This window comes from Lonchura striata, chromosome 3 (assembly GCF_050655825.1).
Source record: "Lonchura striata isolate lonStrDom1 chromosome 3, ASM5065582v1, whole genome shotgun sequence".
Classification (NCBI taxonomy): Eukaryota; Metazoa; Chordata; class Aves; order Passeriformes; family Estrildidae; genus Lonchura; species Lonchura striata.
In genome coordinates this window covers 113,479,299-113,502,483 of record NC_140705.1, presented here as the reverse complement: position 1 = coordinate 113,502,483, position 23,185 = coordinate 113,479,299, and the positions used below count along the sequence as shown (strand labels likewise).

Below are 23,185 nucleotides of genomic sequence, written 5' to 3'. Positions count from 1 at the left end.
CATCCCCTTTTCTCTGTAGAAATACACACTACACACTAATTTCTGTCCCATCCCTGTGCCAAAGCTCAAAGCATTGTGATTGCATGGCCATCATGCAAGGTAAGACTGTGAGGCTGATGGAGAAGCTCCAAACCAGAAGATCCAAACCCATTAAAGATATTTAACTTTGATTTATTTTCAACAAGTTGTTCACACCTCTGGAAGATGAACACCATCAGTAGGGAGCAATGGGCTAATCCTAACCCGGGGCTGCTTCATCACTGCCAGTCCCTGCCACAGAGGAAAGAGCATCTGAAGGAGGAACTGGGGCTGCACAGAAGGAGGAACAGGAGACAAAGGGTGAATTTGGGAAAGGAGGGTGCACTCCCTTGGGAGCAGAGGTCAGAGAGGCTCCAATGTTCAGAGTGAGCCAGCTGCAGCCACAGCAAAGGCCAGTGGTGGGGCAGGAGGGATGCAGGGCTGACCACAAGCTCCTGTGCTGGGTGTCCCTCAGGGAGTGAGTCAGGACATGTGGGCTCACTCTTTCCTATAATAGTTAGGGCCAAGGGTGTTTACCCTGTCTGCTTGGGCAGCTGGAGCACAGGAACCCTTTGTCCTGCAGGAACCCACCTGCAGCTCCAGGCTTAAGGGCTTCACGCCCAGGGCACCTCGGGACTCGTGTCCTGCTCAGAGGAATCAAGAAATAAAGCTCCTGGTATTGGCTGTGTTAATAATGACACCACACACATTTATATATAAAGGCAACTACATGAGTATATTAACTTGGCTTCACTGTTCAATAGCTCCAGGACAGCTGATGTTTGGAATGAGCACACTTTGGTAAATCACTCCCAAACCCCCTGGCCTAGAAATGAGATTAATGCACTTTTTTCCTCTCTTAATCTGCTTTTGAAATTTCTGTTGCTTTTTTTCTCTTATCTGCAGGCCTTTTAGATGAGCTGCAGATACCTGCTTGTCCAGCTTGACTGCTTTTTCTTGATATCCCACACTCTTCCTAGTATTCCTTGGAGGCTGTAGCAGCTCCCATGCCCATGGAGGAGCCCAGCAGGAGTTTTGCCTGGGAAATGGGGATTTGCTGCCTCTTAGGCTGAACAACAGCACACACTGTGGTAGTAAAGCATTAAATCTCCTCTGGCATTTTGTGTAAGAGCTACAAACAACCCTGAGGTTTTCTATCTGGTCTGGGGAATGGGCATCCTTGTTTCTCCTCTAAGGCAACCTATGAGTGGCAATTTAGAAATGCAAAGTCAGGTGAAATCCAGGTAATCCCCATTTCCAGTGGCTGCTTTTAAAAGAGTCAGAATACCCAAAATGGTGCAAACATCTGCAGGGGATAGTGTCCCAGGCTTGCTTCTGACAAGAGCTCATCCCTGTGCTTGGAGGTAACTTCTCCTCCCCACTGAGTCCTGCATCCCCTCGGAGCCAGGAGCCTGCAGCAGACTCTTGAGAAGATCCCTTCTCAGAGGTGCCTCAGTCAAGCATCCATGGATCTCAAATTAAGAAAGAAAAGTGAAATGAATCCATTTTTATCCTGGAAAACAGAGGTTACTGGCCCTACCTGGCTCAGTGGGTTTTCCTTGTGCCTGCTTGGAGCAGTTTTGAGAAGTTCAGGAGAGAGGGAAGCAGTGGGGGAAAGGATGGGAATAAATAAAATAAAGACAGGAGAAAGAGAAATTCTTTATGATAATATTCACTGCCCACCTGCAGAAAGGGAAAGAAACATGCTTGAGTGTTTGTTGCCCTTTCAAAAACACATAGAAATGAAAGTGAATAAATTGTTTAAAAAAACAACACCTGCCAAACTGAAGGGGAGGAGGAGGAGGAGGGGAGAAAAGAAAAAGACATCAGTTGGAGGGAGACTGGAAAATATTTTGATTGAAAAATGTCAACAAGCTCCCCTAGAAGCAACAACAAGCAGCAGTGATTGTGTTTGTACTAAACAAGCCCTTCCTCCTGATGTAGAAGATTGATTTTATTTTTCCCATATGAAAGCCAGATAAAACCCCCCAGACATCCCAGCTCCATCCACTGAACTCCCCAGAAAACTTTGGGTTGTGGAGAGGGGAAAATAAGGGGGGAAAAAAACCCTCAGGCACAAAATATGACAGTAAAGTCCAGACCCCACTGACCTAAAAATAGCCCTGAGGGCTGGACTCTGTGTTGGCAGTGACGTTTCAGTGGAGAAGCTCTTCCCACACATCCTGGCTCATAGCTCAAATCCAGGCACAAAAAGGGATTTTTGAGGTGTTTGGGTTGTTTGCAGGTTTAGTGCCTCGCCAATGACTTCTAGGGTTTTTTATTCCCTAATCCTACGTGAGCATTGGAGGCCAAGAGAGAGATAATCCAGACTCTTGAATGAACCTCACAGAGTTTTGTCCTTAGACAGAAAATGAATTGGGTTAAGCGGGGATTAGAGGAGACACACCACATGCCCACTTGACCCCATGCAATCACAATTGTTTATGTGTGAGCTGGGGGAAAAAATTGGTTTGGAGAAAAGCGTAAGTGTAAAAAAAAGCAAAGGAAAAAAAAAACCAAACAAATAAAAAGTAAGCTTGGAGGGTTGGTGCTTCCCGTGGTAGTGAATAACCCTGGAGGTGTGGGGGAAAATATATCTAAGATGGAGACAGCATCCATGGAAAGATGGAGGCTCAGTGCCTGTGGATAAATCTGGGAATATTGAAATCAAGCTTCCTTGAGCTAAGAAGGCTGGACAGGAAGGGGATACCAGCAAAAGTCATGAAGATTCAGGTGATGATTTATGAACTGCAGCAGGGGGTGGTGATAGCCTGTGGGTCCTCTTCTTTAACCCTGTGGGGTCAGATCCTGCCCTGCCTGCCATACTGGAGCTGGGCTTGCTGAGCATGGAGAACAAAGCTTGCTTTCTGGATTTTCTATTTTAAGCAGCTTCCGTCAGAGGTGAGGAGTTGAAAGTTGCCATGCCGACAGGGAAATTTCAGGCCCTAAAATAGTCAAAATTTGCTCCTGCATCATGTGAGTGTGTGTGTGTGCTTCCTGCAAGGGAGGCGAGGACCCAGCGAGGAGGGCGTAGGGAGGCTGTGAGGATGCAGGCAGGGAAAGCAGCATCTCAAGAAAACATCTGTAGGATGCTATCCATCCCCTCTCCTATACCTACAGGGTATCTGGATAAATTATCTGGGCAACAGACTGCATCAGCAATGGGGAATCTTAATGATCACAGGATTAAAGAATGATTCTTCCAGTTCTCACTGTTGCTGACACTGCTAGAAGTCTTAGGCACTGCATCTTCATAAGGAATCCAGTCCTCAGGGGGAGACACAGAGAGAAGAGGAAAATGAAAAGGGTGGTTTTTAAGAGGGAAGATGTATTTCACAGGGAGTTCTTGCAATGTGTGGTCCATCAGGATGTAAAAGATGTGTGCTGGAGATACCCAAAGGCTGCACCAAGCACTCAGCTGCCTCCTGTGGATCATGGGCCTGAAGTCTCCTGACATGCAGGGCTAAATGGGCTTGGGTTTGCCTTTTTCCTGCTGTTCAATCTCATTTCTCCAAAAATTCCAAAATGTGGAATTTTTTGTACGTTCTTTAAAACTGGAGTAGACCCTGCAGAAATGCCCAAACTATTCAAACCTGTGACACGGATCTGCCAGTGGCTAGGGGGCATTTTTGCCCTTTGAACATGCTTGGGTGAGGTTATTCTCCAGGCTCACAGAAGAACATGAACATGAATGCTGTTTAAACATCCCCAAATGAGGAGAAAATCTATTCCCTACACATGCCCTCATATATGAACCCCAGCAGAGCCCACAAAGATCCTCACTGCATTTTGGCAGGGAGAAATCACAGCTCACCTTCCATTTCCCACATTCTGCCTGTTTTTTTCTCCCTCCCTCACTCCTGTTGTTTTTCCCTGCTCGCCTCTCCAGCCAGTTGTCGCTTCGCAGTCCACGCTTACAAATGTAATTTTTTCTGATGTATGAATATTTCACAAGCACTCCCTCTCTGGGGATGCTGCCTGTGAGGAGGAGGCAGCCTCTGTGGGGATGGAAACGGTAGCAAATGACAATCTTAATGAAATATCTCTTCTCCAAGGGCATCTCTGCAGAAAAGAACACCATCCTGCAAGAGCTCCCAGCTCACCAGAGCACACCCTGCTCTCCAGCTTCTCCACTGCCTTTGGCCATGGGTGGTGGGTGTATAGAAAAATACAGCTCAGTCTTCTCCCGGGATACACAGTTCTGTAAGCTTGGAGGGTCTTGGGATGCTCTGGTCTGAGCTCCTCATAAATCTGTTGGAAATATCTTCCCTTCTGTAGATGCACAGTGGCATAACCCAGAGAGCGGCATGGTGCTGCGGGTGAAACATTTTCCACCTGATGTCCAGACAGAGGAAATTAATCACATAATTCCATCCATCCTGACACACATAAGTAGCTGATAATCAAAATAGGTATCTATTGCAAACACCAAATTAAGCATCTTCACTGAAACATGCACATGGGCCCCTATTTCCCTGCACCACCACATCTCCATCCCCTCCCAATTTCCTTGACTATCCTTCCTGCACCTGCAGGGCACCAAGAGGGGCTGCCACCCAACTGATGTGTTTTCCTAGACACCCGGGACCTCCAGACCCACCCAAAGCTTTTCCAGCAATGTCTCCTCCTCGCTGGATCTCCACTCACTTCAGCTCAGCTTTCTGTGACCCATCAAGACTCAGAATGAGCACACAGATATTGATTGATGTAGACAATATTTATATCATATAATATATATATATATATATATATATATACAACTCACCCCAGCAGTATGTATATATCTGTGTGTCTATATCCTACTGTATGTAGAGATCTGCCTTATCTGTCTCTTAGAAATCAGAATGCTCTATCTCAGATAAATATCTTTGTTACTGATGGCAGCAGCAAGCGCCGCCCATCCCGGGCAGCGGCCCCGGTGCCGTCTTGTCTCACCGACAGTGGGTGGCACTGTGAAATCAAAATAGCTTTGCTTTCCCTTTATTCCATTGCCTTCATCTTCCAGCCCGCTAAAGTTTGAGCCCTGCGGTTCTGGAGGGACAAGGGGGTTCGGTACCGACAGCATCTCAAAGCTGGGGTTCACAGGATGGGAACTGGAGGATGCTTCTTCCTTATGAAAACCAGAAATGCTGAAGTTTCTCCAAAAGGCTGAGCTTGGTTTGAGCTATACTCTTCATTACTTCTTCTATTATTTATGGAATAGTATTTATTACGATAAATTGAGTAAGATTGTTGCTTTCCCTCCTTATTTTCTTGAAAAATGGGGAGAATAATTTCTAGTCTACTTTTCCAGGATGATGTTATTTTGTGACAATGCATGTCTTCTGTACAGCTTCTAAATATTGACACTCAGTGTCGTGACTTGCTCCTGCTAAGAAGAAATGTGGAATTTGATTGACATCTGTTGCAATAATTTTTATTTGGGTTTACTTCTGTGAGAGGTGCAAGAGAGGTGCTTGAGCCTGACTTTCATCTGCCCTAGTATTTTCTCATCAGCAAGCTCTCCCTAATTAACTCCCATTGCAAAAATTCTGCCAAATTGAATGGACCTCAAGTGAGTAACAGTAAGACAGTGTGGTCTGTGAGTCCCTGAGCAATGGCACGGTCACGTTTCTCATGAGGGGAAAGGACACAGAAATGTTTGCCTGGCTTGTTGGGCTCACCAGCTGGGCTGAGCTCATAAGCAAAAGTTGTTCTCAAAAAAATTAAGGAAATTTCTGCAATATAGCAAACACTGAGCTGTATGGCAAACTGTATTTAAAAGCTAAATGAATTTTATTTAACCTAAACCACAACCTTGGCAGGGAAACCATGAGTTGATACAGAAACAATGAGAAAACAACCATGTGTTCATGACAAAAATGCAGAATCTCCTGACACCTCAAAGCAAGACCAGGTTCCAAGGTGGCCCATGCAGCAGAGTAAAACCCAGTGTGTCCTGTTGGGTGCACCCCAAAGCAGAGTTTCTCAGGCAATGCTGGTGAGCCTTTCCCCATGGGACACTATACCAGGAGGTGTCAGTGTCTCCTGCCTCTGCTCTGTGTGCTCGAGGGGAGTTTATGGAGGGAGCTGCTCAGAGTTTGCAGCTGGGACTCTGGGATCTGTTCAATGGAAAGCTGCCCCTGCCTTGAGCAGGGGAATGGGACCAGCTTTCAACAGCAGCATGGTCCACAGAGAAAAGCAGCAGTTTCTAGGGCTCAGTAAGGGAATTAAAACTTCTCTTTGGTTCTTCTAATAGAACAGGGGGATACCCACCTGGGGGGATGCAAGTCCTGCATTCATCCTAGAGAAAATGATCCTTAAATAGGAGCAAAACACTTCAGTCAGGCAGGCCAAGTTGTTGTGGTACCCTGCTGAAGGAGGGTTTGTAAAACAGCGATGTACCATCTCTCTGCAGGGTATTTTACCCGAGGGCCCTTCCACTCTGTCAGTCTTGGCCAGTTCACCATCCCTGAGGCAGATGAGGACCCAAGTGAGGAAACTGCAACACAAACATCTTCTGAGCCAAAAATGCTGTGTGACCCCAGGAGCTGCTGCTTGTGCCTGCAGCACTCAGGCTCAGTTTAGAGGACAGGCTGTGCCCAGCCTGGCACACTGGCTGTGGACACATCCATCAGCAAGGATATAAGTCATGCCTGGGCAATAAAATGCAAACAAAGTGAGACTGCTGGACTGGAAATGCTCAATGTCATGCACTGGGGCCTGTGCTGGTGCTGGCAGCCAGGAGGGCTTAGGGTGACCCTGCTTGTAGTGGTGAGGACGTGGCATCAAGCTCCTTTTCCCAAAGAGAGCACCCCCAGGACCTCAGAAAGTTATAGTTTACTTTGGAGCTCTGCAGCAGCTAATAATTCTCCTAGATGTTTGGAGGAAGCTTTTAGAAGAATAACCGTGCTCCTTTTGAGGCCCCAGACTAGAGAAAAGATTTTCACAGCACACAGAAGCTCAGTCCCTACATGCAGGGAGAGTAGGAGATGGTTGTAAAATCCCTCTGAGGTGCACTGAGAGGCTGGGCAAGCATGCACAGGATTGGTGCCACATGGTGGACACTCACTGCAGACCCCAGAAGAGCTACACCACCAAAAGGACATGAATGTGCTGGGAGAGTCCTGCTTCTTCCACTTCCAGAAGACACCTCTTTGGCAACTGCAAAGCACACTCCACTTTTGCAGGCTACAGCAGGTGACTGTTATCTCTATGTCCACCTCAGGGGATGACAGCTGCTATGATGCTGGCCCATGACCAACCCCAAACCCTTTGTGCACACAATGTGTGTCTCCTTTCACAACCATACCCTGCTCCTCTTTATTTTAAACTAAATGACCCTGTGAGCCTTATGCCAGCACTTCTGATTCTACAGTGTCTATAGCAAGGTTCATCTCAGTGGGACTGGAGGGGACAAAAAAGAGGCTCCTGTTGCAGGGGAGATGCCTGGGTGTGAGAAAACACCAGTATCCCTGAGGCACTCTGCAGGATCCAAACTGGCAAAGATCTCAACACAGTGTCAGCCCCCCTGCTCCCTCTTGCAGAGGACCTGGGGCTCAGTGGTACAAACCACTTGGGCCAGACCTTCACCCTCTCCTTCACAGCATCTTCTCTGCTTGGGTGGGCAGGGGAGCACTGAGTGATAACATCTGCTGCTGTGGTTGCTGTCCATATGCTTATGGGTTTTGTATATGCTGGTGGAAAAGCCAAAATCCACACTGGTAGTGAAATCTATGAGGTTTTATGGCAAGTCAGGCAAGTATGGCCCTGTCATATCTGTCAGAGCTGGAGGTGTCCTGTAATTTTCTAGAGTTTCCCCTGAGATTCCCCCCAGCAGTCTCCCATCTTTCTTATTCCAATGGGAGCAGAAGCCCATCGCCCATGATCTGTCCCCATACCCATACAACACACACTTCAGTTCCTCGTGCCTTGGGTGGCAAAATTAAATTCTGCCTCTGCAGCTGGGAAATGTCAGCTTTGCCCAGACCTGTGCCCACACAGGCTGCAATGCTTGGAAAAGCCCAAGGCTGAAGCACTTGGCTCAGACTTGTTCTCCTGGCTTTGCTCACCATCACTCCTCATCACACCAAGTGTGGACACTGTGGTTGGTGTGGCAGAGTCAGAGCCCTGGCCTGAAGCCTTTGTTATCAACAAGATGCCCTTTATGAGATGATTTCTGCCAGGGTCATTTCATGTGGAGTGTTTTGCCTTGTTTTATCTTGGTTGGATACCTTGGTGGGACTGGCAGGTTTGCTCCAGCATCTCATCCAGGAGCCAGAGACTCTCAGAAGTGGCTTTTCTGAAATTAGTCTGCTTCTGACTCACAAACTTGTGCCTTGCTTTCAGATGAGAGAGAGATAAAGATGGGTAAATAGGCAGACTGGTGCAAGTTTCATTCCAGTCTCTGCAAATTGCTTTAGCTGCATTAGAGATGGTGGTGGTGGGCTTTAGACAGGCAATTCCTGCCTGCTCCTTCCCTCTGAGCAGAAAATGAGAGGATTTCACTTCCCCACCAGCACCAAAGCACAGTGCTGGGAAGGGGAAATGATTCCTCCTTCTTGTGTGCCTGAGAAGCAGCACTGCCAGGAGAAGGGCACAGGGCTCCATCACCAGGGCTGCTGGGTTTGCCTAGGAAACCTTTACCAAAATCTGCTGCACTTCCCACCAGCCTTCCCACATGCCTGAGATCTGCAGGAGGAAACTCTGCATGAAGTAAGGGAGAAGCAGGGAAGGAGCCAGCAACAAGAAGCTGGGTAAAATTTCACATGTCCCATGTCCTTTCCTGCTGGATACCTGCTTCACACATGGTGGGTGAAAAGCTCCCAGGAAATTATTTCAGAATATGCACAAGATTAAAATAAAATTGCTGGTTTCCTGCTGGCTACAAGAGAGCCAAGAGTAGAGCTGCACACCTGGCTGTAACTGTTGAAGTACTGGAAATTTGAATTATTGGAAATTTGTATTTCAGTGGATGCATTTAGAAATAATAGCTGTATTTTCCAGTGAGGCTTCAGATACAGTGACAAGAGAAGCTCATAAGACATTTGTGGGGTTTTCACTTCTGGAATTGGTTTATCTGGTGTTAATGAAAATCTAATTCCCTCCATTGCCAGTTGAAATTGTTTTCCATCGATTCCATGTCCTGGGGAAGGGCCCAGAGTCACGAATATGGCATTTCCTATCTGGGAGTTGGACCCATGTACCCTAAGTATGTGTGTGTACCCTGACACAAACTAACACATCCCTTCTTGTTTACCTAGTTCAGCCTCTTGTGAAATACTTCTACCAGATTCTGTGCATTTTCAGCCCAATTGCTCTGAATTTAATTACCCAATCTTGCTAAAACTGTTTTAATGCAATTAGCCAATGCAATTATCCAATAATAGAATAAGTCCAAAAATTAAAAGCAGCAGAAGGCAAAAAAGAGGGGAGGACAAAGGAAAACAGAGGCATTTGCATCAGATTTTTAAAAATTAATTTTCCTATTTGACAGTATGGTGGGAACAATCCTCTGCAGCTAGAAAAAGATTGGTTTTGGGGTGGGAAAAAACCAACCTTACCTTATCACTAGAATTTATTCTTTGAAAATAGTTTCCTGTCTGAAAATGCTACTGCAGGGAAAATTCTGTGCTATTTTCCCTGAGGTCCTCTTTGGGTCTCTGGAGGCATGAGAGAGGTGTTGCCTTGTTCCACATGAGTGGGAACAACAATGGTGAATGTCCCATGAGGAAAAATACATCCAGAACCTGCTGGAGCTGGCTGGTGATGCTCTCCCGTGAAAGATGCTGAGTTCTGGGGGAACCATTTGGGGATGAAGTGGGAAATTTGCTCCAGATGTACAGGCAAATGCTGTGTCATGCACAGCAGCAGCATCTCTAAAGTTTGCATCCCCCTTCACCCAAAATGGCCCTTTCCAAGGACATCATGTGGTCACTGAGTCAGCCTTTACTGAGAGGCCCTGAGGTTGAGGGCTACTGATCAGCTCAGTCCCTTTCTTTGCTGATTCTTCAGCATTTTCTGCACCATGTGAAAAACCACATTAAACATCCAGACACTAAATGAGCACAGCTCTCCCAGCTCAGTAATGGAGATTATAAGCCAAATTAACAAGTCAAGACTTAATTCCATGTATTCACCCTTTTCATTCTTCATTACACTAATTAAGCAAGAAACCTGGCTCATAAATTGGTATGATTAAAGCAATTAAGCAGCATAGAGTACACCCTTAACTGTAAAGCTCATGCAACTGTGCAGATCATAGGTTGCTCCATCTGTACTTGTTTGCTTAGCCCACTCTGGACAAAGTCCTAGTAGATTTTGAGCATTTAATTGTCAACTCTTCTGTTTTTACAGTTCATTGCTTGCAAGCCCACAGATTGGACAGACATCCAGAGACAAAGGGCCAAATCCTGCCCATCCTCTCCCACTGGGAATGAACTGAATCAACAAGGCAGGCGACCGTGCTGCCAGGGCTGGGACATGGCAGTGCCCAGCTGCTCATGCTGCACTTTGGGTTGTGCAGGAGTTGGAAGAAGTGGTGATTTACCATGGAGGAATTTCCTACCTACCTTGCAAGACCCACCACCACGACCTCCTGTCCCCATTAGCTTCCCCTTTTCAGATCAGGCTGGATCTCAAAATTTTTCCTGAACACTTTCTGTTTCCAGTTGGCAGCATGGGGTGGCCAGTCTACTGTTACAGGACTCACAGGAGTCATCCTTGAGTATTGCATCCTTGAGTATTATCCTCGCATAATTCATCATTGTGCACATCCTGGAGAACCCTTCCTGCTCCCCTGTTTTCCAGCTCAGTGCCAGATGACAAAGGGACCAAGCACTACCCAGCCACCACTTGCATAAATGTGCTGCAGCACTGGGGGTATCTGAACCCTTCCTGGCAGTGCACACAGTCTCCTGGAGAAGAAATTATAAGAACACCTTCATTTAATTCTGGGGATGCAAACCAGAGAGATCAAAGTGACTTGTACTCCCATCTCAGACATTTATCTCCAGGTTGCATTGGGGTGAAGATGCCATGAGGCTTTGGCAGGCAGATCTCTGACCCTTCACTAGCTGAGCCCAGCTGAACATTTCCCTTCCTGCCTTGTTAGGAACTGTGGCCCCTGCAAAGGTAAGTCAGGATTTGGGATGGATGCAGGGGAGGAAGGGCAAACCTCCAAACAGCAGTATTTTTTTCTGAGCCCCAAGGCTGTAGGTGAAGCAGTGCATCTGCTGGCTTGAGGTGGATATTGTTACTGGAATTTGGGATGCCTTTTGGATTAAGCATCACGCAGCACTCACAAGGCTCCACTTAGCTGACATGTCTGAGCTCTGCCTGAAAATCTGATTTCCCTGTCATTATTCCTAAAGCTGTCTTTGCCTCTCCTTTCTTTTCTGATTCTTTTCATCCTGGCCAGTTGTAACATGCACCTCCCTGTTATGTTCTTCAGATGTGCTGCTCTGTTTTTACTTAACTAAATAATACACTGTGCTTTTTTCTCCCCCTTTCCCAGTGTTGGCCCTTCCCCCAAATTCCTGGTGCAGACAGTTTGTTTTCTATGGTTTTGCCTCAATTGAGTTTGGTTATTAAATGTGCTTTCTTCTTTCCAGGGAGACTCCTGGTCCAACTGCTTTTCCAACACATGAAGTATTTCCATGTCTTTCCTCCACTCCAAGAAGATTTCGTTGTAACATTAGAAAGGCAGCAGTAACTTTGGACACCTCTATTTCTGTCCCATTTTCTAGGGACACAAGGTTTAGTTAAGGGTACTATGTGTGGACATAGTTGCTGATTCCCTCACAACTTGAACCCATCAACCAAATTTAATGAAGGTGGACAGAGGTTCAGAGGGCTTGAAGACTTCAGGTTCTGAAAAGTCTCATGAATACATCTGAATGAGCAGACAAGGAAGATGCTCTGTGATGCCTAACCAACAGGCAGAATAAACACAGATTTTTGGGCTAAAAACTCAAAAATATGATCCAAGGGTTCCAGTACCAAAGGCAAATTTAGAGCATGCACTTTTATTTTTTTTTTTCTTCAAACCTCATGCTTTTGAAACCATAAAGTCTCACGCTTTTGGAAGGACCCGACTCATGACTTTTAAACCCTTGGGTATGGAAGCAGTCCTGCTGGAGCCTCCTTGAAGGCAGGAGTAGTTAATAGATCATCTCAACCCCCGGAGGGTAGAGCCTCACCACCTCCTTCCTGCTGGTTCCCTGCCGTGCCATTCCTAGAGGCAGGAAAGCAATGCTCCCAGCCTGGAGCTGTGCTGCTGTGTCCTGATACGTGATACAGGTGCCAGAGGGCACAGCATGGGACACAGCAGATGAAAGAGCTGGGTGTACTGGGTAATTCTGGGCATGTCTCTTTACCTTCCTGTGCCTCCACTTCTCTACTCATCCTGCAGAAACCCTCGTTGGGTGGGGGTTTCCATCATGTGTCTGTACAGCACCTACTACTACAGGGTTGTCACCAGGCTGAGCGTGCAGGGAGGGAGTACACCAAGTCCTAAAACAAAATATCTGTGGGCACAGCAACCTCATAGGATCAGCTTCACCTTAGAGAGCAAAGGGGACGGCCTGTCTTGTAGGAGTCATTGCTCCAGGGTTTTGTTCCCTGGATGGGCTCCCCTCGGCTGGGGTTTGTCTCACAGGCACTCATCTGAAACAACCCCGAGGAGATAAAAAGCTAAGGTGGGTAAGAGAAAGAAATGTAAGAGCAGGCAGGAAAGGAAGGCAGAAACTGGCACAGAGAGGGCAGGAGACAGCTCTCAGGTTCACCAGAACAGGTAGGTGCTGATTCAGGGCAAGATATTCCAGACACAAAGGCTTCCTAGCCCCAGCATCCTGTGTGCACAGCCCCTGTGCAAGCAGCCAGCCTGGAGAGGGTCAGCACTGCTCCCCTCTGAGGAGCACAGCTGAGAACAGCCACATTTGCTACCTACAGTTCCCACACGAAAAAGCCCCTCAGCTGTCAGCCAGCTCCTGCCTCCATGCAGACAGCTATTTACAGGATTTCAATGGGTAGGGCCGAAACGACTCCGTGTGCAGAACTGCCACTGCCAAAGGAAGGGGATGGGGGTCTTTGCAAAGGGCTTTAATTATCTCCCTGTTGCTCTGGCTGGCAGTTTTCGGCATGCATCCCACATTCTTCAGCAGCCCTTTCCTTAGCAATGAATAGGCTTTTAGCACATTCTCATAATGGTTTCTTTTCCTGTGGCACTCAGAAAAAAACTTTCAGTGTGCTCCAGCAGCCCCCTCTGCTGCCTCTCCTTAACCACCAGAAAGATGTGGTGGCTCTGCTCAGCATATCCTCTGCTGCCAACAGAGCCACTCTGTCACCTCTGAAAAAAGGTGGTGTGTGAGCAAGGAGTGGCCTCTCTTCACTTTTCTCAAAGCTCCTTTGCAAGCTGGGGGTAGGAAAGCTAAGTAGGGCCTCTTCACCTTCCCCCCAGAAGCACACGTGTCCCACAGATCAGCAGCCCCAGTGCAGGATCAGGGGCTTCACCCTGGGGCTGACTCCCTGCTCTGTGGCTGCGCTGTGCCAGAGGTGAATTGCACTCCCTGATGCACGAGGTCTTGGCTCTGACCACAGGCAGGTGGAAAGTTCACACTCCTCCTGCCTTGTTTTTCTCATCTTAATTCCCAGTTGGGCTATTACTCCAAAACCTGCAGTAACAGGACTGTTACACAGCCCGTGGTGTGTAATCTACTCTGCACAGGTATGTTGTTTGTTTTGTTTTGCTTGGTTTTGATAATGATGCTGTTTCATTAGGGAGCTAAAATTGCTTCAGTTCAGGTGAGTAAAAGGGCCTTTGGAACTCCCAGCAGGTATCTCACATACCTACAGTAGCCTAGGCAGCTTTGAAAATTGTACAATAGGTAAACTCAGATTCTCAGAGGCTTTGAGATCACTGAGAACAACAAGCCCCAGAAAAACATCAGGTACCTCTGTACTTTCCTATGTTTAGATAAGAAATGCATCTGAAACTGTGGACTTTAGCAATGGACATTTTCCATGATGCAAACATGTTGGGAGGGAAGGGAGAGAGTAGCAGTTCAACACCCTGCTGTGACTTGGAAGACTTTGAGGTTATTTTCATACTAACCTGCAGACTCATCACACGTGTTTCTGTGTTTCTCCTTTCTTTTGAGTATGCATTTACTGCATTTACCATTTTCCTTAGATATATGTGACTGCCTTGTATTTCCACATATTTTTATGGCTCTTTTCAGGGTTAAAGAAAAAATCTGCATCAGCCCTTTCTCCCAGATCAGGAGAACTACTTTGTGAGTCACACGGAGAGCTGGGACAGCAGTAAACATAAAGGCAAGTTTGAGGTGGGTATATTGGCACATGCACTGGGAGATGTGTCTCTGCTTGACTCCATCCACCCGTCCCTCATTAATGGCACTTGATTCCAACATGCAATTCCACGGAATATTTTGCTGAAGGGTGGAAATCTCACAGGAAGTGTATTTCTGTGAGTTTCATAAAAATGGGTAGGTTGGCTGAAGAGAAACCTCTGCTGAGGAGCTGCCTGAGCTTACCTCTGAGTTGAAATTCATGCCTCAGAGACCGACAGCCTTATTAGGCTCGTGAGGCTAACAACATCCCCTGAGCCAGAATGCCAAATTCCCTTCCTCATGGAGGAGGGAATTGCACTTGGTGGCTAAACAGCAGCCTTGGAGGAGAGAGACAAAAAGCTGTAACACCTTAAATCTGTATCTCACAGACTGTAGCAAACATGGAGGTTTTTAGTGGATGCAGTCCTGCTAGCTACCTATTTCCACCAGGAGAGGTGCAGAGGGTGACAGAAGCATGCAGTGAGCTCTGCAGAGGATTAACCACTTCTCTGGAAAACAGATGATGGGGTTAAAAACCACAGCAGGCAAATTTCCAGGTGGAAGATTAATGGAAGGCTTTTAAATCAAAGGACCACCTGGAAATATCTGAGTTGCAGATTGTTGGATACTTGGAAAGTATGCTCTGCAAATACCACATTCTTGCTTTGCTTACCCTTCAAAGATGTTTCAAAGATGTGTTAGGTCCCCACGTTGGCTCCCAAAGCTCCTTGGTGTTGCCACTGTCACATGCTGCAGTGAGCTGGGGGCATGGGAGAACAGCCTTACAGTGGGCAGAGGGCAGCTGCCTGGTCCCCTATGTTTTCTTGGCAGAAGCTTTGTCATTCCTGTTTGCTGTCATCCCAGTTTACTGTCACCCATCATCAGGGATACAGTATTCATTGTCATACTGTAATCAGGGATAAAATATGTAAGGATAGAGCTTCCCCTTGTTGCTTCTAGCCACTGAATCACAACCAGCATTCAGAAATTGCTCATACTTTTTTTTTTTTCCCCTAATGTGGCTTTTTTATAGCATATTCCATACAACTGACATAAATCAATGCACACTCTGCTTGTGTATGGATCCTTGAATGCCAGGCAAACCTTCAGATGTCCAACTTATCCACCTCCTGCCAGTGGCAAGGCACTTTATCAACCCACTACCATGGGAGAAATCAGCAGGCACTTGGAGCATTTTCAAGCTCCCCATTCAAGCATGCTTCCCATGGCCGAGAGGCTCCGGTCGCTTCCCTCGCTTCTTCGGTAGCAAAGCTTCACTGCTTGTTTTCAGATCAGCCCTGCTTGTTTTCAAAAGCCTGACCCTGAATTTCCCCACCAGCTAGAGGCAATGTCCCCTGCTAGGACAGGTTGTCACATATCCAAGATCTTGAAAGTCTGTTCTTGTTCTCGCCCTTTTTTTTCCTACTTTTCCCTGCTTTTCCTTGATTTAAACTCAACGAAAAACCTCAGGGAGAGCTTATGAAGGAAAAAATTCTACTCTTCTTGGGGGGGTGATTGGTTTTTCTTCATGTGTTTATATTATGTTAATTTTTGAAAAGAGACACACAGTTTAAAAATTACTCTTGCCTCAGTATAACTTTGTTTCCAGGGCCATCAAAGGATCCTTAGAGTAAACAAGGTATGTGTGTGTGGGTATTATTCTATATTTTTAATCTTCTTTCTGGTAAAATTACATGTGCCTTTGAAGGATAAAGTTAAACATTTACCCTAGGTCAACCATTCCTGTCTGCAGAGTTTATATTTTGTTGGAGTTTGTGCAAGCAAGTGGTATTTGCAAAATTTCTTGCCTGCCTCTGCTATTGGAAAATGCACTTACAGATGACAGTTTTTTCCTACTCAGAACATTTTCAATCAGGTGTGAGCACTTATCCAGCCTGGAGAAATGCTGAATCAACACGTGACACCGTGGTAGGATTGTGTTTGGGACTGTGTTATTTCAGTGGCTGGCCAGGAACATTGTTTCTGTCATCACAGGGGGTTTCTTTCTGTGGTTTCAGACGTCTTGAAATCTGGGTTATTCTGGTAAATTCAGGTAACTAGGCTGGTCCTGCATCCAGCTTGCAATGAGGTGAGCAGGCCAGGGGCACTGGGAAGAGCCGAGGAACACATCTCACGTTCCTCCCAAATGCAGGTGGAGAGCATTTCTGCAATGAGGCTGGAGTCTGTCCAAATTGCTTGCCATCCCAGACCCAACAAAGACTTCTTGCCAAACTAAATGTCTGCACACCAAGGAAGTGCTCTAGGCCTTCCTGCCTCAGCTCACGTGCTGTGGCTCTTCTGAGGACTTCATTTGGCTCAGTAGAAAACAAAATCTCTCCCATGTGCACTTCATGAATCCTCCTCAGAAAAAGGCCACACTGTAATACAGCCCCTTAGGACACGGCAGGCTGCCCAGCACATCTCCATTGGGAAGCTTAGGAGCACCTTTATTCAGGCTTCTAATGAAAAGCATGGTTATTAAATGCAACTCCTTCCTGCCCTCTTCCCTTTCATCTTGTTCTCTCCTCCCCACCATGCCTTTGAGGCATCAAACTACTTCAAATCAAAGCAGTTGCAGGAGATGACGGATGGATGACTTATCTGGAATCCTGATGATGTTTCTCTTGGGTCTCCCAAGAACAGAGAGCACACAGCAGCCAGACCCAAGGAAAAAGCTGCAGATGACCTTGCAAGTCCTAGGAAGAGGGAAATAGCAGCAGGAAGATGGGGAAAGCGGAGATAGAGCAGTGAGTGTTCTCTGCACTCCTGCTGCTATGCAGGTTGGTAGGAAATGTGGCCTGAGGGCTACTCTAACCTGTGCCAGCTGCTGAGACTTGCATGCATCAGTCATGAGACTCAGGGAGCTGCAAACAGCTCTTTGAAGGCCTTCCTCTCCTCCCCTAGCAAAGAAATTAAAATCTGATTTCTTCCAGTCTTTGTGTTGACCACCCACAAGTATGAGAAACAATGACCTCTGTTTCCTAGGGGCATTAAAATCCTACATTTCCAGTGTGTTATTTTAAGTGTCCATCTATACTGTTGTGTAGATGAAATATAGAAGGGAAGGACCTGGTTCCCTTACAGCCATTAAGATTTTTTCATTCCTTCTACTGAGGCTGGAATTTCAAACACCTACCATCAAAAACTGGTATCGAGTTGAATTTGACTGGAAAACAGCATGGTATCTTCCTTCTGGGGCAGTGGTGAAAACTATATTGGCTGTTTTTTCACTGAAAGCAAAAGCATTAAAGAAAAATTTATTTAAAAGTAACTGGATTTTTTTTTCTGGTTATTTTTCTATTGTTGTTGCCGTTGCCAGTTCCTGATCCCTCTGGAGGAAGCACCCTAGCCCTGTGTTGGTGAAAGCCACTTAAGCAAAAAAAAAAATCTCCAAGTTCCAAATAGGGAAAGTCAAAATCCCTAATTTAGAAGCAGTGGGGTGGACACAGGAAACATGCAGACTGACTCACTGGAAAGCTCCCAGGATCTACAAGCGCTGAAATGAAAACATGACAAAATGGATCAGTCAATGACTACTAATGAATAAGCCATCAGGCTTCAGGGTTAATCACTGCAGCCATCCATGAACTCTCACAGGGTGGAAAAACAGTTAGCTTTGCCTAGAACATCTTTGGGATGATGTCCATTTGTATGGTGGGAGGTTCACGTGCTATGTCATCTTCTCGTTGGCAAAAGCATTTGTCATCTGGAGATACGTCAAGAGAGGAAGGATAACTGTTTGGATCAGTATTTGAATCAAAAAATCAAGAGGGGGGGAAAAAGGAAGGGGAAATTAGGGGGAATTCTCATGGTGTGATTGCTGAGGAAGCCTGACACCAGCATCCCTTTGTTAAAGTGTTGTTTTGGAAGGGTTGGCTATCACCAAACAACCCCAGCATGGGTTCAAGAACTTTCACTGGGATTTACAGTGCTGGAGGTGTGTGCTCCTGGCTGTTCTCACAGCACTGCCCTGAGCAAGGTCAGTCCCACAAGGACATGGGGGATACTCCAAGAGAGAAGGAGTTTACTGTCATATGGTGGGGAAGGTTCTGTGCTGGTTCTTGCACTGGTCTCATACATGTGCTGCTATCAATGAGTTTTCTGATTTAGTACATTATTCTTGTTCACACTTTCCTGAATTTCTCCCCTTGCTTTCACTTTGCACAAGGGAACAGCATTTGTGTTTGTTGATTGGTTTTAGAATCTCTTCTCAACTGAAACAAGGAATAGATTTTTATATTTATTTTTATATTTATTTTGTAATTTTCTGTTGTCATTTTAGAAATGCTGTCATTTTAGAAATGCTTCTGATCGAGAAATAAACAATTATGTTGGACAGTAACTTGTTTATTATTCACAGACCTATTTGCAGAAAAAAATTCAAACCCGATTTTAAAAGATCTACGTAATTTTTTGTTCCTTTTGAGGTTTGTGGAATTGTATGTCTTTAAAAGTGTTTGCAGACACTTGTTTTCCTGTTTAGTCTCCTATATCTGTTTAGTTTCCTATATCTGCTGATCTGATGGGACATTGATTCACAGACTTCCACAAACCAAGTGTTACTCAAAGGGAAAGTTATCAGGGGAAAAAAACCCAGAATCAATAAGAATGTGCTGGTATCGTCAGTCTAATTTCAGTGCAAGAGGGAATCAAGAATTTTTATGAAGCTCTAAAGTGGATGCTGGTGGACACAACTGCTTGTCAGTAGTGTTGTTGCCTGTTTACACACAGAAAATTCCTAGGAGCTCCAGGCATGGTAAAACGAGCTTCAGGTCTATCCATGAGATCAGAAAGCAGAACAGTCTTATTAAATCGGGATTACTGTTGCATCACACCCTGTCAGTCTCTTTAATTAGTGCAGTGTACTCGGAAAGCAGATGCGTGGCTGGTTGTTTTCACAGCGTGTTTTCTGCTAGGCTGTGCTTTGCTGATGTCAAGGGAATGAGCTGAAATGGAGCCCCTGAGAGAGTCCAAACACCAGCTGGAGCTCCTGGAAGTGCCCTTGTGAGCAAACGTGACAGTAGTGCACTCAGGAGGCTCTCGTGGGTTTGAAAGCCCCAAGTGCCCTTTATCAGCCCCATGTATCATCACAGACACCGTCTGCTCCTCAGACAACCACCTAGCGTGGTGAGATACGGGATTCCTCAAGGAAGGGTGCTCAGAGTCCCTGTGTCCACGTCACCCTATCCCGGATGAACCCACGGATTTGCTGAATGGCTTTGACCGTGCAGACAGGGACACAGACACAACCTGTCCTGGTGCAGAGGATGGCTCCTGCCTCCGTGAGAAGCTTCTGGAGAGGAGATGGGGGACACTGAGGGCACACGTGAGCCCCACTGATGGGGACAATGTGTGAGTTGTGAAGACATTGAGGGGGGTCTCTGAACAGAGCACTGATGGGGATGTATGCAAACCATTAGGACACCGAGGGGGACACACGGGCACGTGGGGGATGCGACTGAACCATGAGAGCATGGAGGGGGACATGTGTGAGCTGTAGGGGCCATGTGTGAACTATGGGGACACTGTGGAGGTGTGTAAGAACCATGATGGTATTGAGGGGGGAGAATGAGGGGACATGGATATGAAAAGAGAGCACACGTATGAGCCCTGGGACACTGAGGGGATGTGATTGAGAGGACACGTGTGAACTGTGGGGACACTATGGTGGTGTGTACGAACAGGGGGGATACTGAGGAAGGATAATGGAAGGACAAGCGTGACCCACAGGGACATGAAGGTGGATGCAGTGGGGACACTTGTTAGCTCTGTGGCACCGACGGGGATGTGTGCAAACCATGGGGACACTGAGGGGATGTGACTGAACCACGAGAACATGGAGGGGGACATGTGTGAGCTGTAGGGACACTGAGGGGCCATGTGTGAACTATGGGGACACTTCAGGGGTGTGTGTGAACCACGATGGTTTTGAGGGGCGACAATGAGGGGACATGGACACGAAAAGAGGGCACACGTGTGAGCCCTGCGACACTGAGGGGACATGGTTGAGAGGACATGGGGACACTACAGCGGTGTGTGCGGACAATGGGGATACCGAGGGGGGACAACGGAGGGACAAGCGTGACCCACAGGGACACGAAGGTGGACGCTGTGGGGACACTTGTTAGCTCTGTGGCACCGACGGGGATGTGTGCAAACCATGGGGACACTGAGGGGATGTGACTGAACCACGAGAACATGGAGGGGGACATGTGTGAGCTGTAGGGACACTGAGGGGCCATGTGTGAACTATGGGGACACTTCAGGGGTGTGTGTGAACCACAATGGTTTTGAGGGGCGACAATGAGGGGACATGGACACGAAAAGAGGGCACACGTGTGAGCCCTGCGACACTGAGGGGACATGGTTGAGAGGACATGAGGACACTACAGCGGTGTGTGCGGACAATGGGGATACCGAGGGGGGACAACGGAGGGACAAGCGTGACCCACAGGGACACGAAGGTGGACGCTGTGGGGACACTTGTTAGCTCTGTGGCACCGACGGGGATGTGTGCAAACCATGGGGACACTGAGGGGATGTGACTGAACCACGAGAACATGGAGGGGGACATGTGTGAGCTGTAGGGACACTGAGGGGCCATGTGTGAACTATGGGGACACTTCAGGGGTGTGTGTGAACCACGATGGTTTTGAGGGGCGACAATGAGGGGACACGGACGCGAAAAGAGGGCACACGTGTGAGCCCTGCGACACTGAGGGGACATGGATATGAAAAGAGGGCACACGTGTGAGCCCTGCGACACTGAGGGGACATGGTTGAGAGGACATGGGGACACTACAGCGGTGTGTGCGAACAATGGGGATACCGATGGGGGACAACGGAGGCACAAGCGTGACCCACAGGGCCACGAAGGTGGACGCTGTGGGGACACTTGTTAGCTCTGTGGCACCGACGGGGATGTGTGCAAGCCGTGGGAGCCACGCGTGATCTCGGGACACCGCGGGGACGCGGAGGAGGCGCTGCGCTCCCTCAGGGGCCCCCGGCCGGGCGCGGGGCAGCGCGGCCCTGAGGCGGCCATGGCGCGCAGCCAGCGCGGGCCGGGCGGGCGCGGGGCGGGCCGGGGCTCCGCGCTCCCGCCCCCGGGCGGGGCCGCCGCCGCTCCCGCTGCCGTGCCCGGCCGGGGCGGGCCCGCCGCTCACTCCGTGCCCGGAGCGCCGCGCGGTAGCGGCGCACGGCGAGCCGCGGTTCGGCGCAGCATGGAGGCGGCGGCGGCGGGTGAGGGCAAGGCGGGCCACGGGCGGAACGGCCATGCGGAGGGCCCGGCGGCGGAGCGGCGGCGCGGCGGCGGGGCCCGGCTGCGGGGCTGCCGCGCGTTCCTGCGGCGCAACGCGCTGGTGCTGCTGACGGTGTCGGGGGTGGTGGCCGGCGTGGCGCTGGGCGCCGCGGTGCGCGGCGCGGCGCTGGGCCCGGCGCAGGTCTCCTACCTGGCCTTCCCCGGGGAGCTGCTGCTGCGGATGCTGCGCATGGTGATCCTGCCGCTCGTGGTCTGCAGCCTGGTGTCGGGCGCCGCCAGCCTGGACACCCGCTCGCTCGGCCGCCTGGGTGGCATCGCGGTCGCCTATTTCCTGGGCACCACGCTGCTCGCCTCCGGCCTCGCCGTCGCCCTCGGCTTCATCATCCGCCCCGGCGCCGGTGCCTCCGCGCTCAACACCCAGCTGGGGCTGCCGGGCGCGCTGCCCAAGAGCAAGGAGACGGTGGACTCCTTCTTGGACCTCATCAGGTGAGGCCGCCCCGCTGCCCTCCTTCCCCCGCCCTCCCGCCGCCGGAGGATGATGACAGACCCGGCAGTGTTGCACGCTGCAGCCGCGGAGCCCTCCTCCTCCTTCTCAGCCTCCTTCATCGTCTTATCCTCCGGCATCTTCGCATCTTCCTGCGCCTTCCCATCGTTTTTCACCTTTTCAACCTCGTTCTTTATCTCTTTCATTCCATGCTAATCCTGGCTTCTCCAGAAGCACGGCTCTCTGCCCAAGTACCCGCAGCCCGGTCAGGCGTAGGGCTTGGTGCTCTGCTCCTGCCCGCTTTGTTTTAAATTTGGCCTGGCTGGCTGCGAGGATGAGCCGAGGCTTGCTCAGAGTTCTGGGTGCCTAGGCCCGTTTTTGGTTCTGCCTGGAGGGAGAGCGGCTCCTGGGTGCTGGCTGCGGGGCAGGCTTTCCCTGGCACCTTCCCCTGCCCTGCTGCCTGTCGTTGCCTGTCTCCTGCAGGCAGGGCAGGGCTGGGCAGCTCTTCTCATCCCTCACGCACACCTTCTTCTTTAATTCTCCAACACTTCAGCCAGTCTCCTCACCCAAATGCCTGCCTGCCTCTTAGAGTGCCCTGCCATTGATGTGGGCATGGAAAGACAGCCCTGTAATTCCATGGAGGGCATACTCTAAACGTCGTCCAGTGTGAGGATGCTCTGTAGGTTCGTGAGCTCCCCTTCTTACCTCTGCATCTTTCAAAGACAAGACGTGCATTCCCCAAATCTGTCTGGAAACAAGGCTTCCACTTCTATTCAGAATTAATGTTTTAGTGTATCTTTACTCCTCCTTGCAAAGTTACAAGCTTCACCTTTTTTGTTTTTCTCAAAGCCCATGTCTTGCTGAGATCAGTTTGGCTTTTAAAATAAGATAGGAGCACACAGACAAACGAGGCATACATCCAGATGGTGCTTTGAGTGTTGGGCTTCCAACTGCATTTCCTTGTGCTTTGCACCCAGGTACAAACACAGGAATAAGGGAAGTGACCTGTGTGTGTCAGAGCCAAGTGGCTGGAAAGTTGAGCTGAGTGGATATCCTGGTAATTACAAAACTGAGTGCGTTTTTGTGTTTTGGTTT

General features: G+C 48.5%; 1 protein-coding gene and 1 long non-coding RNA gene across 2 annotated transcripts in view; both read left to right on the top strand.

The window, feature by feature from the left end:
- Positions 1-13,607: 13,607 nt before the first annotated feature.
- On the top strand, positions 13,608-21,090 carry LOC146768067 (uncharacterized). Its single transcript, XR_014954087.1, has 3 exons — positions 13,608-13,723; positions 14,238-14,342; positions 17,668-21,090. It is a non-coding gene; the product is annotated as an uncharacterized LOC146768067 (long non-coding RNA).
- Positions 21,091-21,525: 435 nt separating this feature from the next.
- Positions 21,526-23,185, top strand: part of SLC1A4 (solute carrier family 1 member 4) — a 32,792-nt gene continuing 31,132 nt past the window's right edge. Inside the window, exon 1 of the mRNA XM_021555867.4 lies at positions 21,526-22,092. Within this exon, the coding sequence (XP_021411542.3) occupies positions 21,569-22,092 (524 nt within the window). The 5' untranslated portion in view covers positions 21,526-21,568. The remainder of the gene's footprint in view (positions 22,093-23,185) is intronic.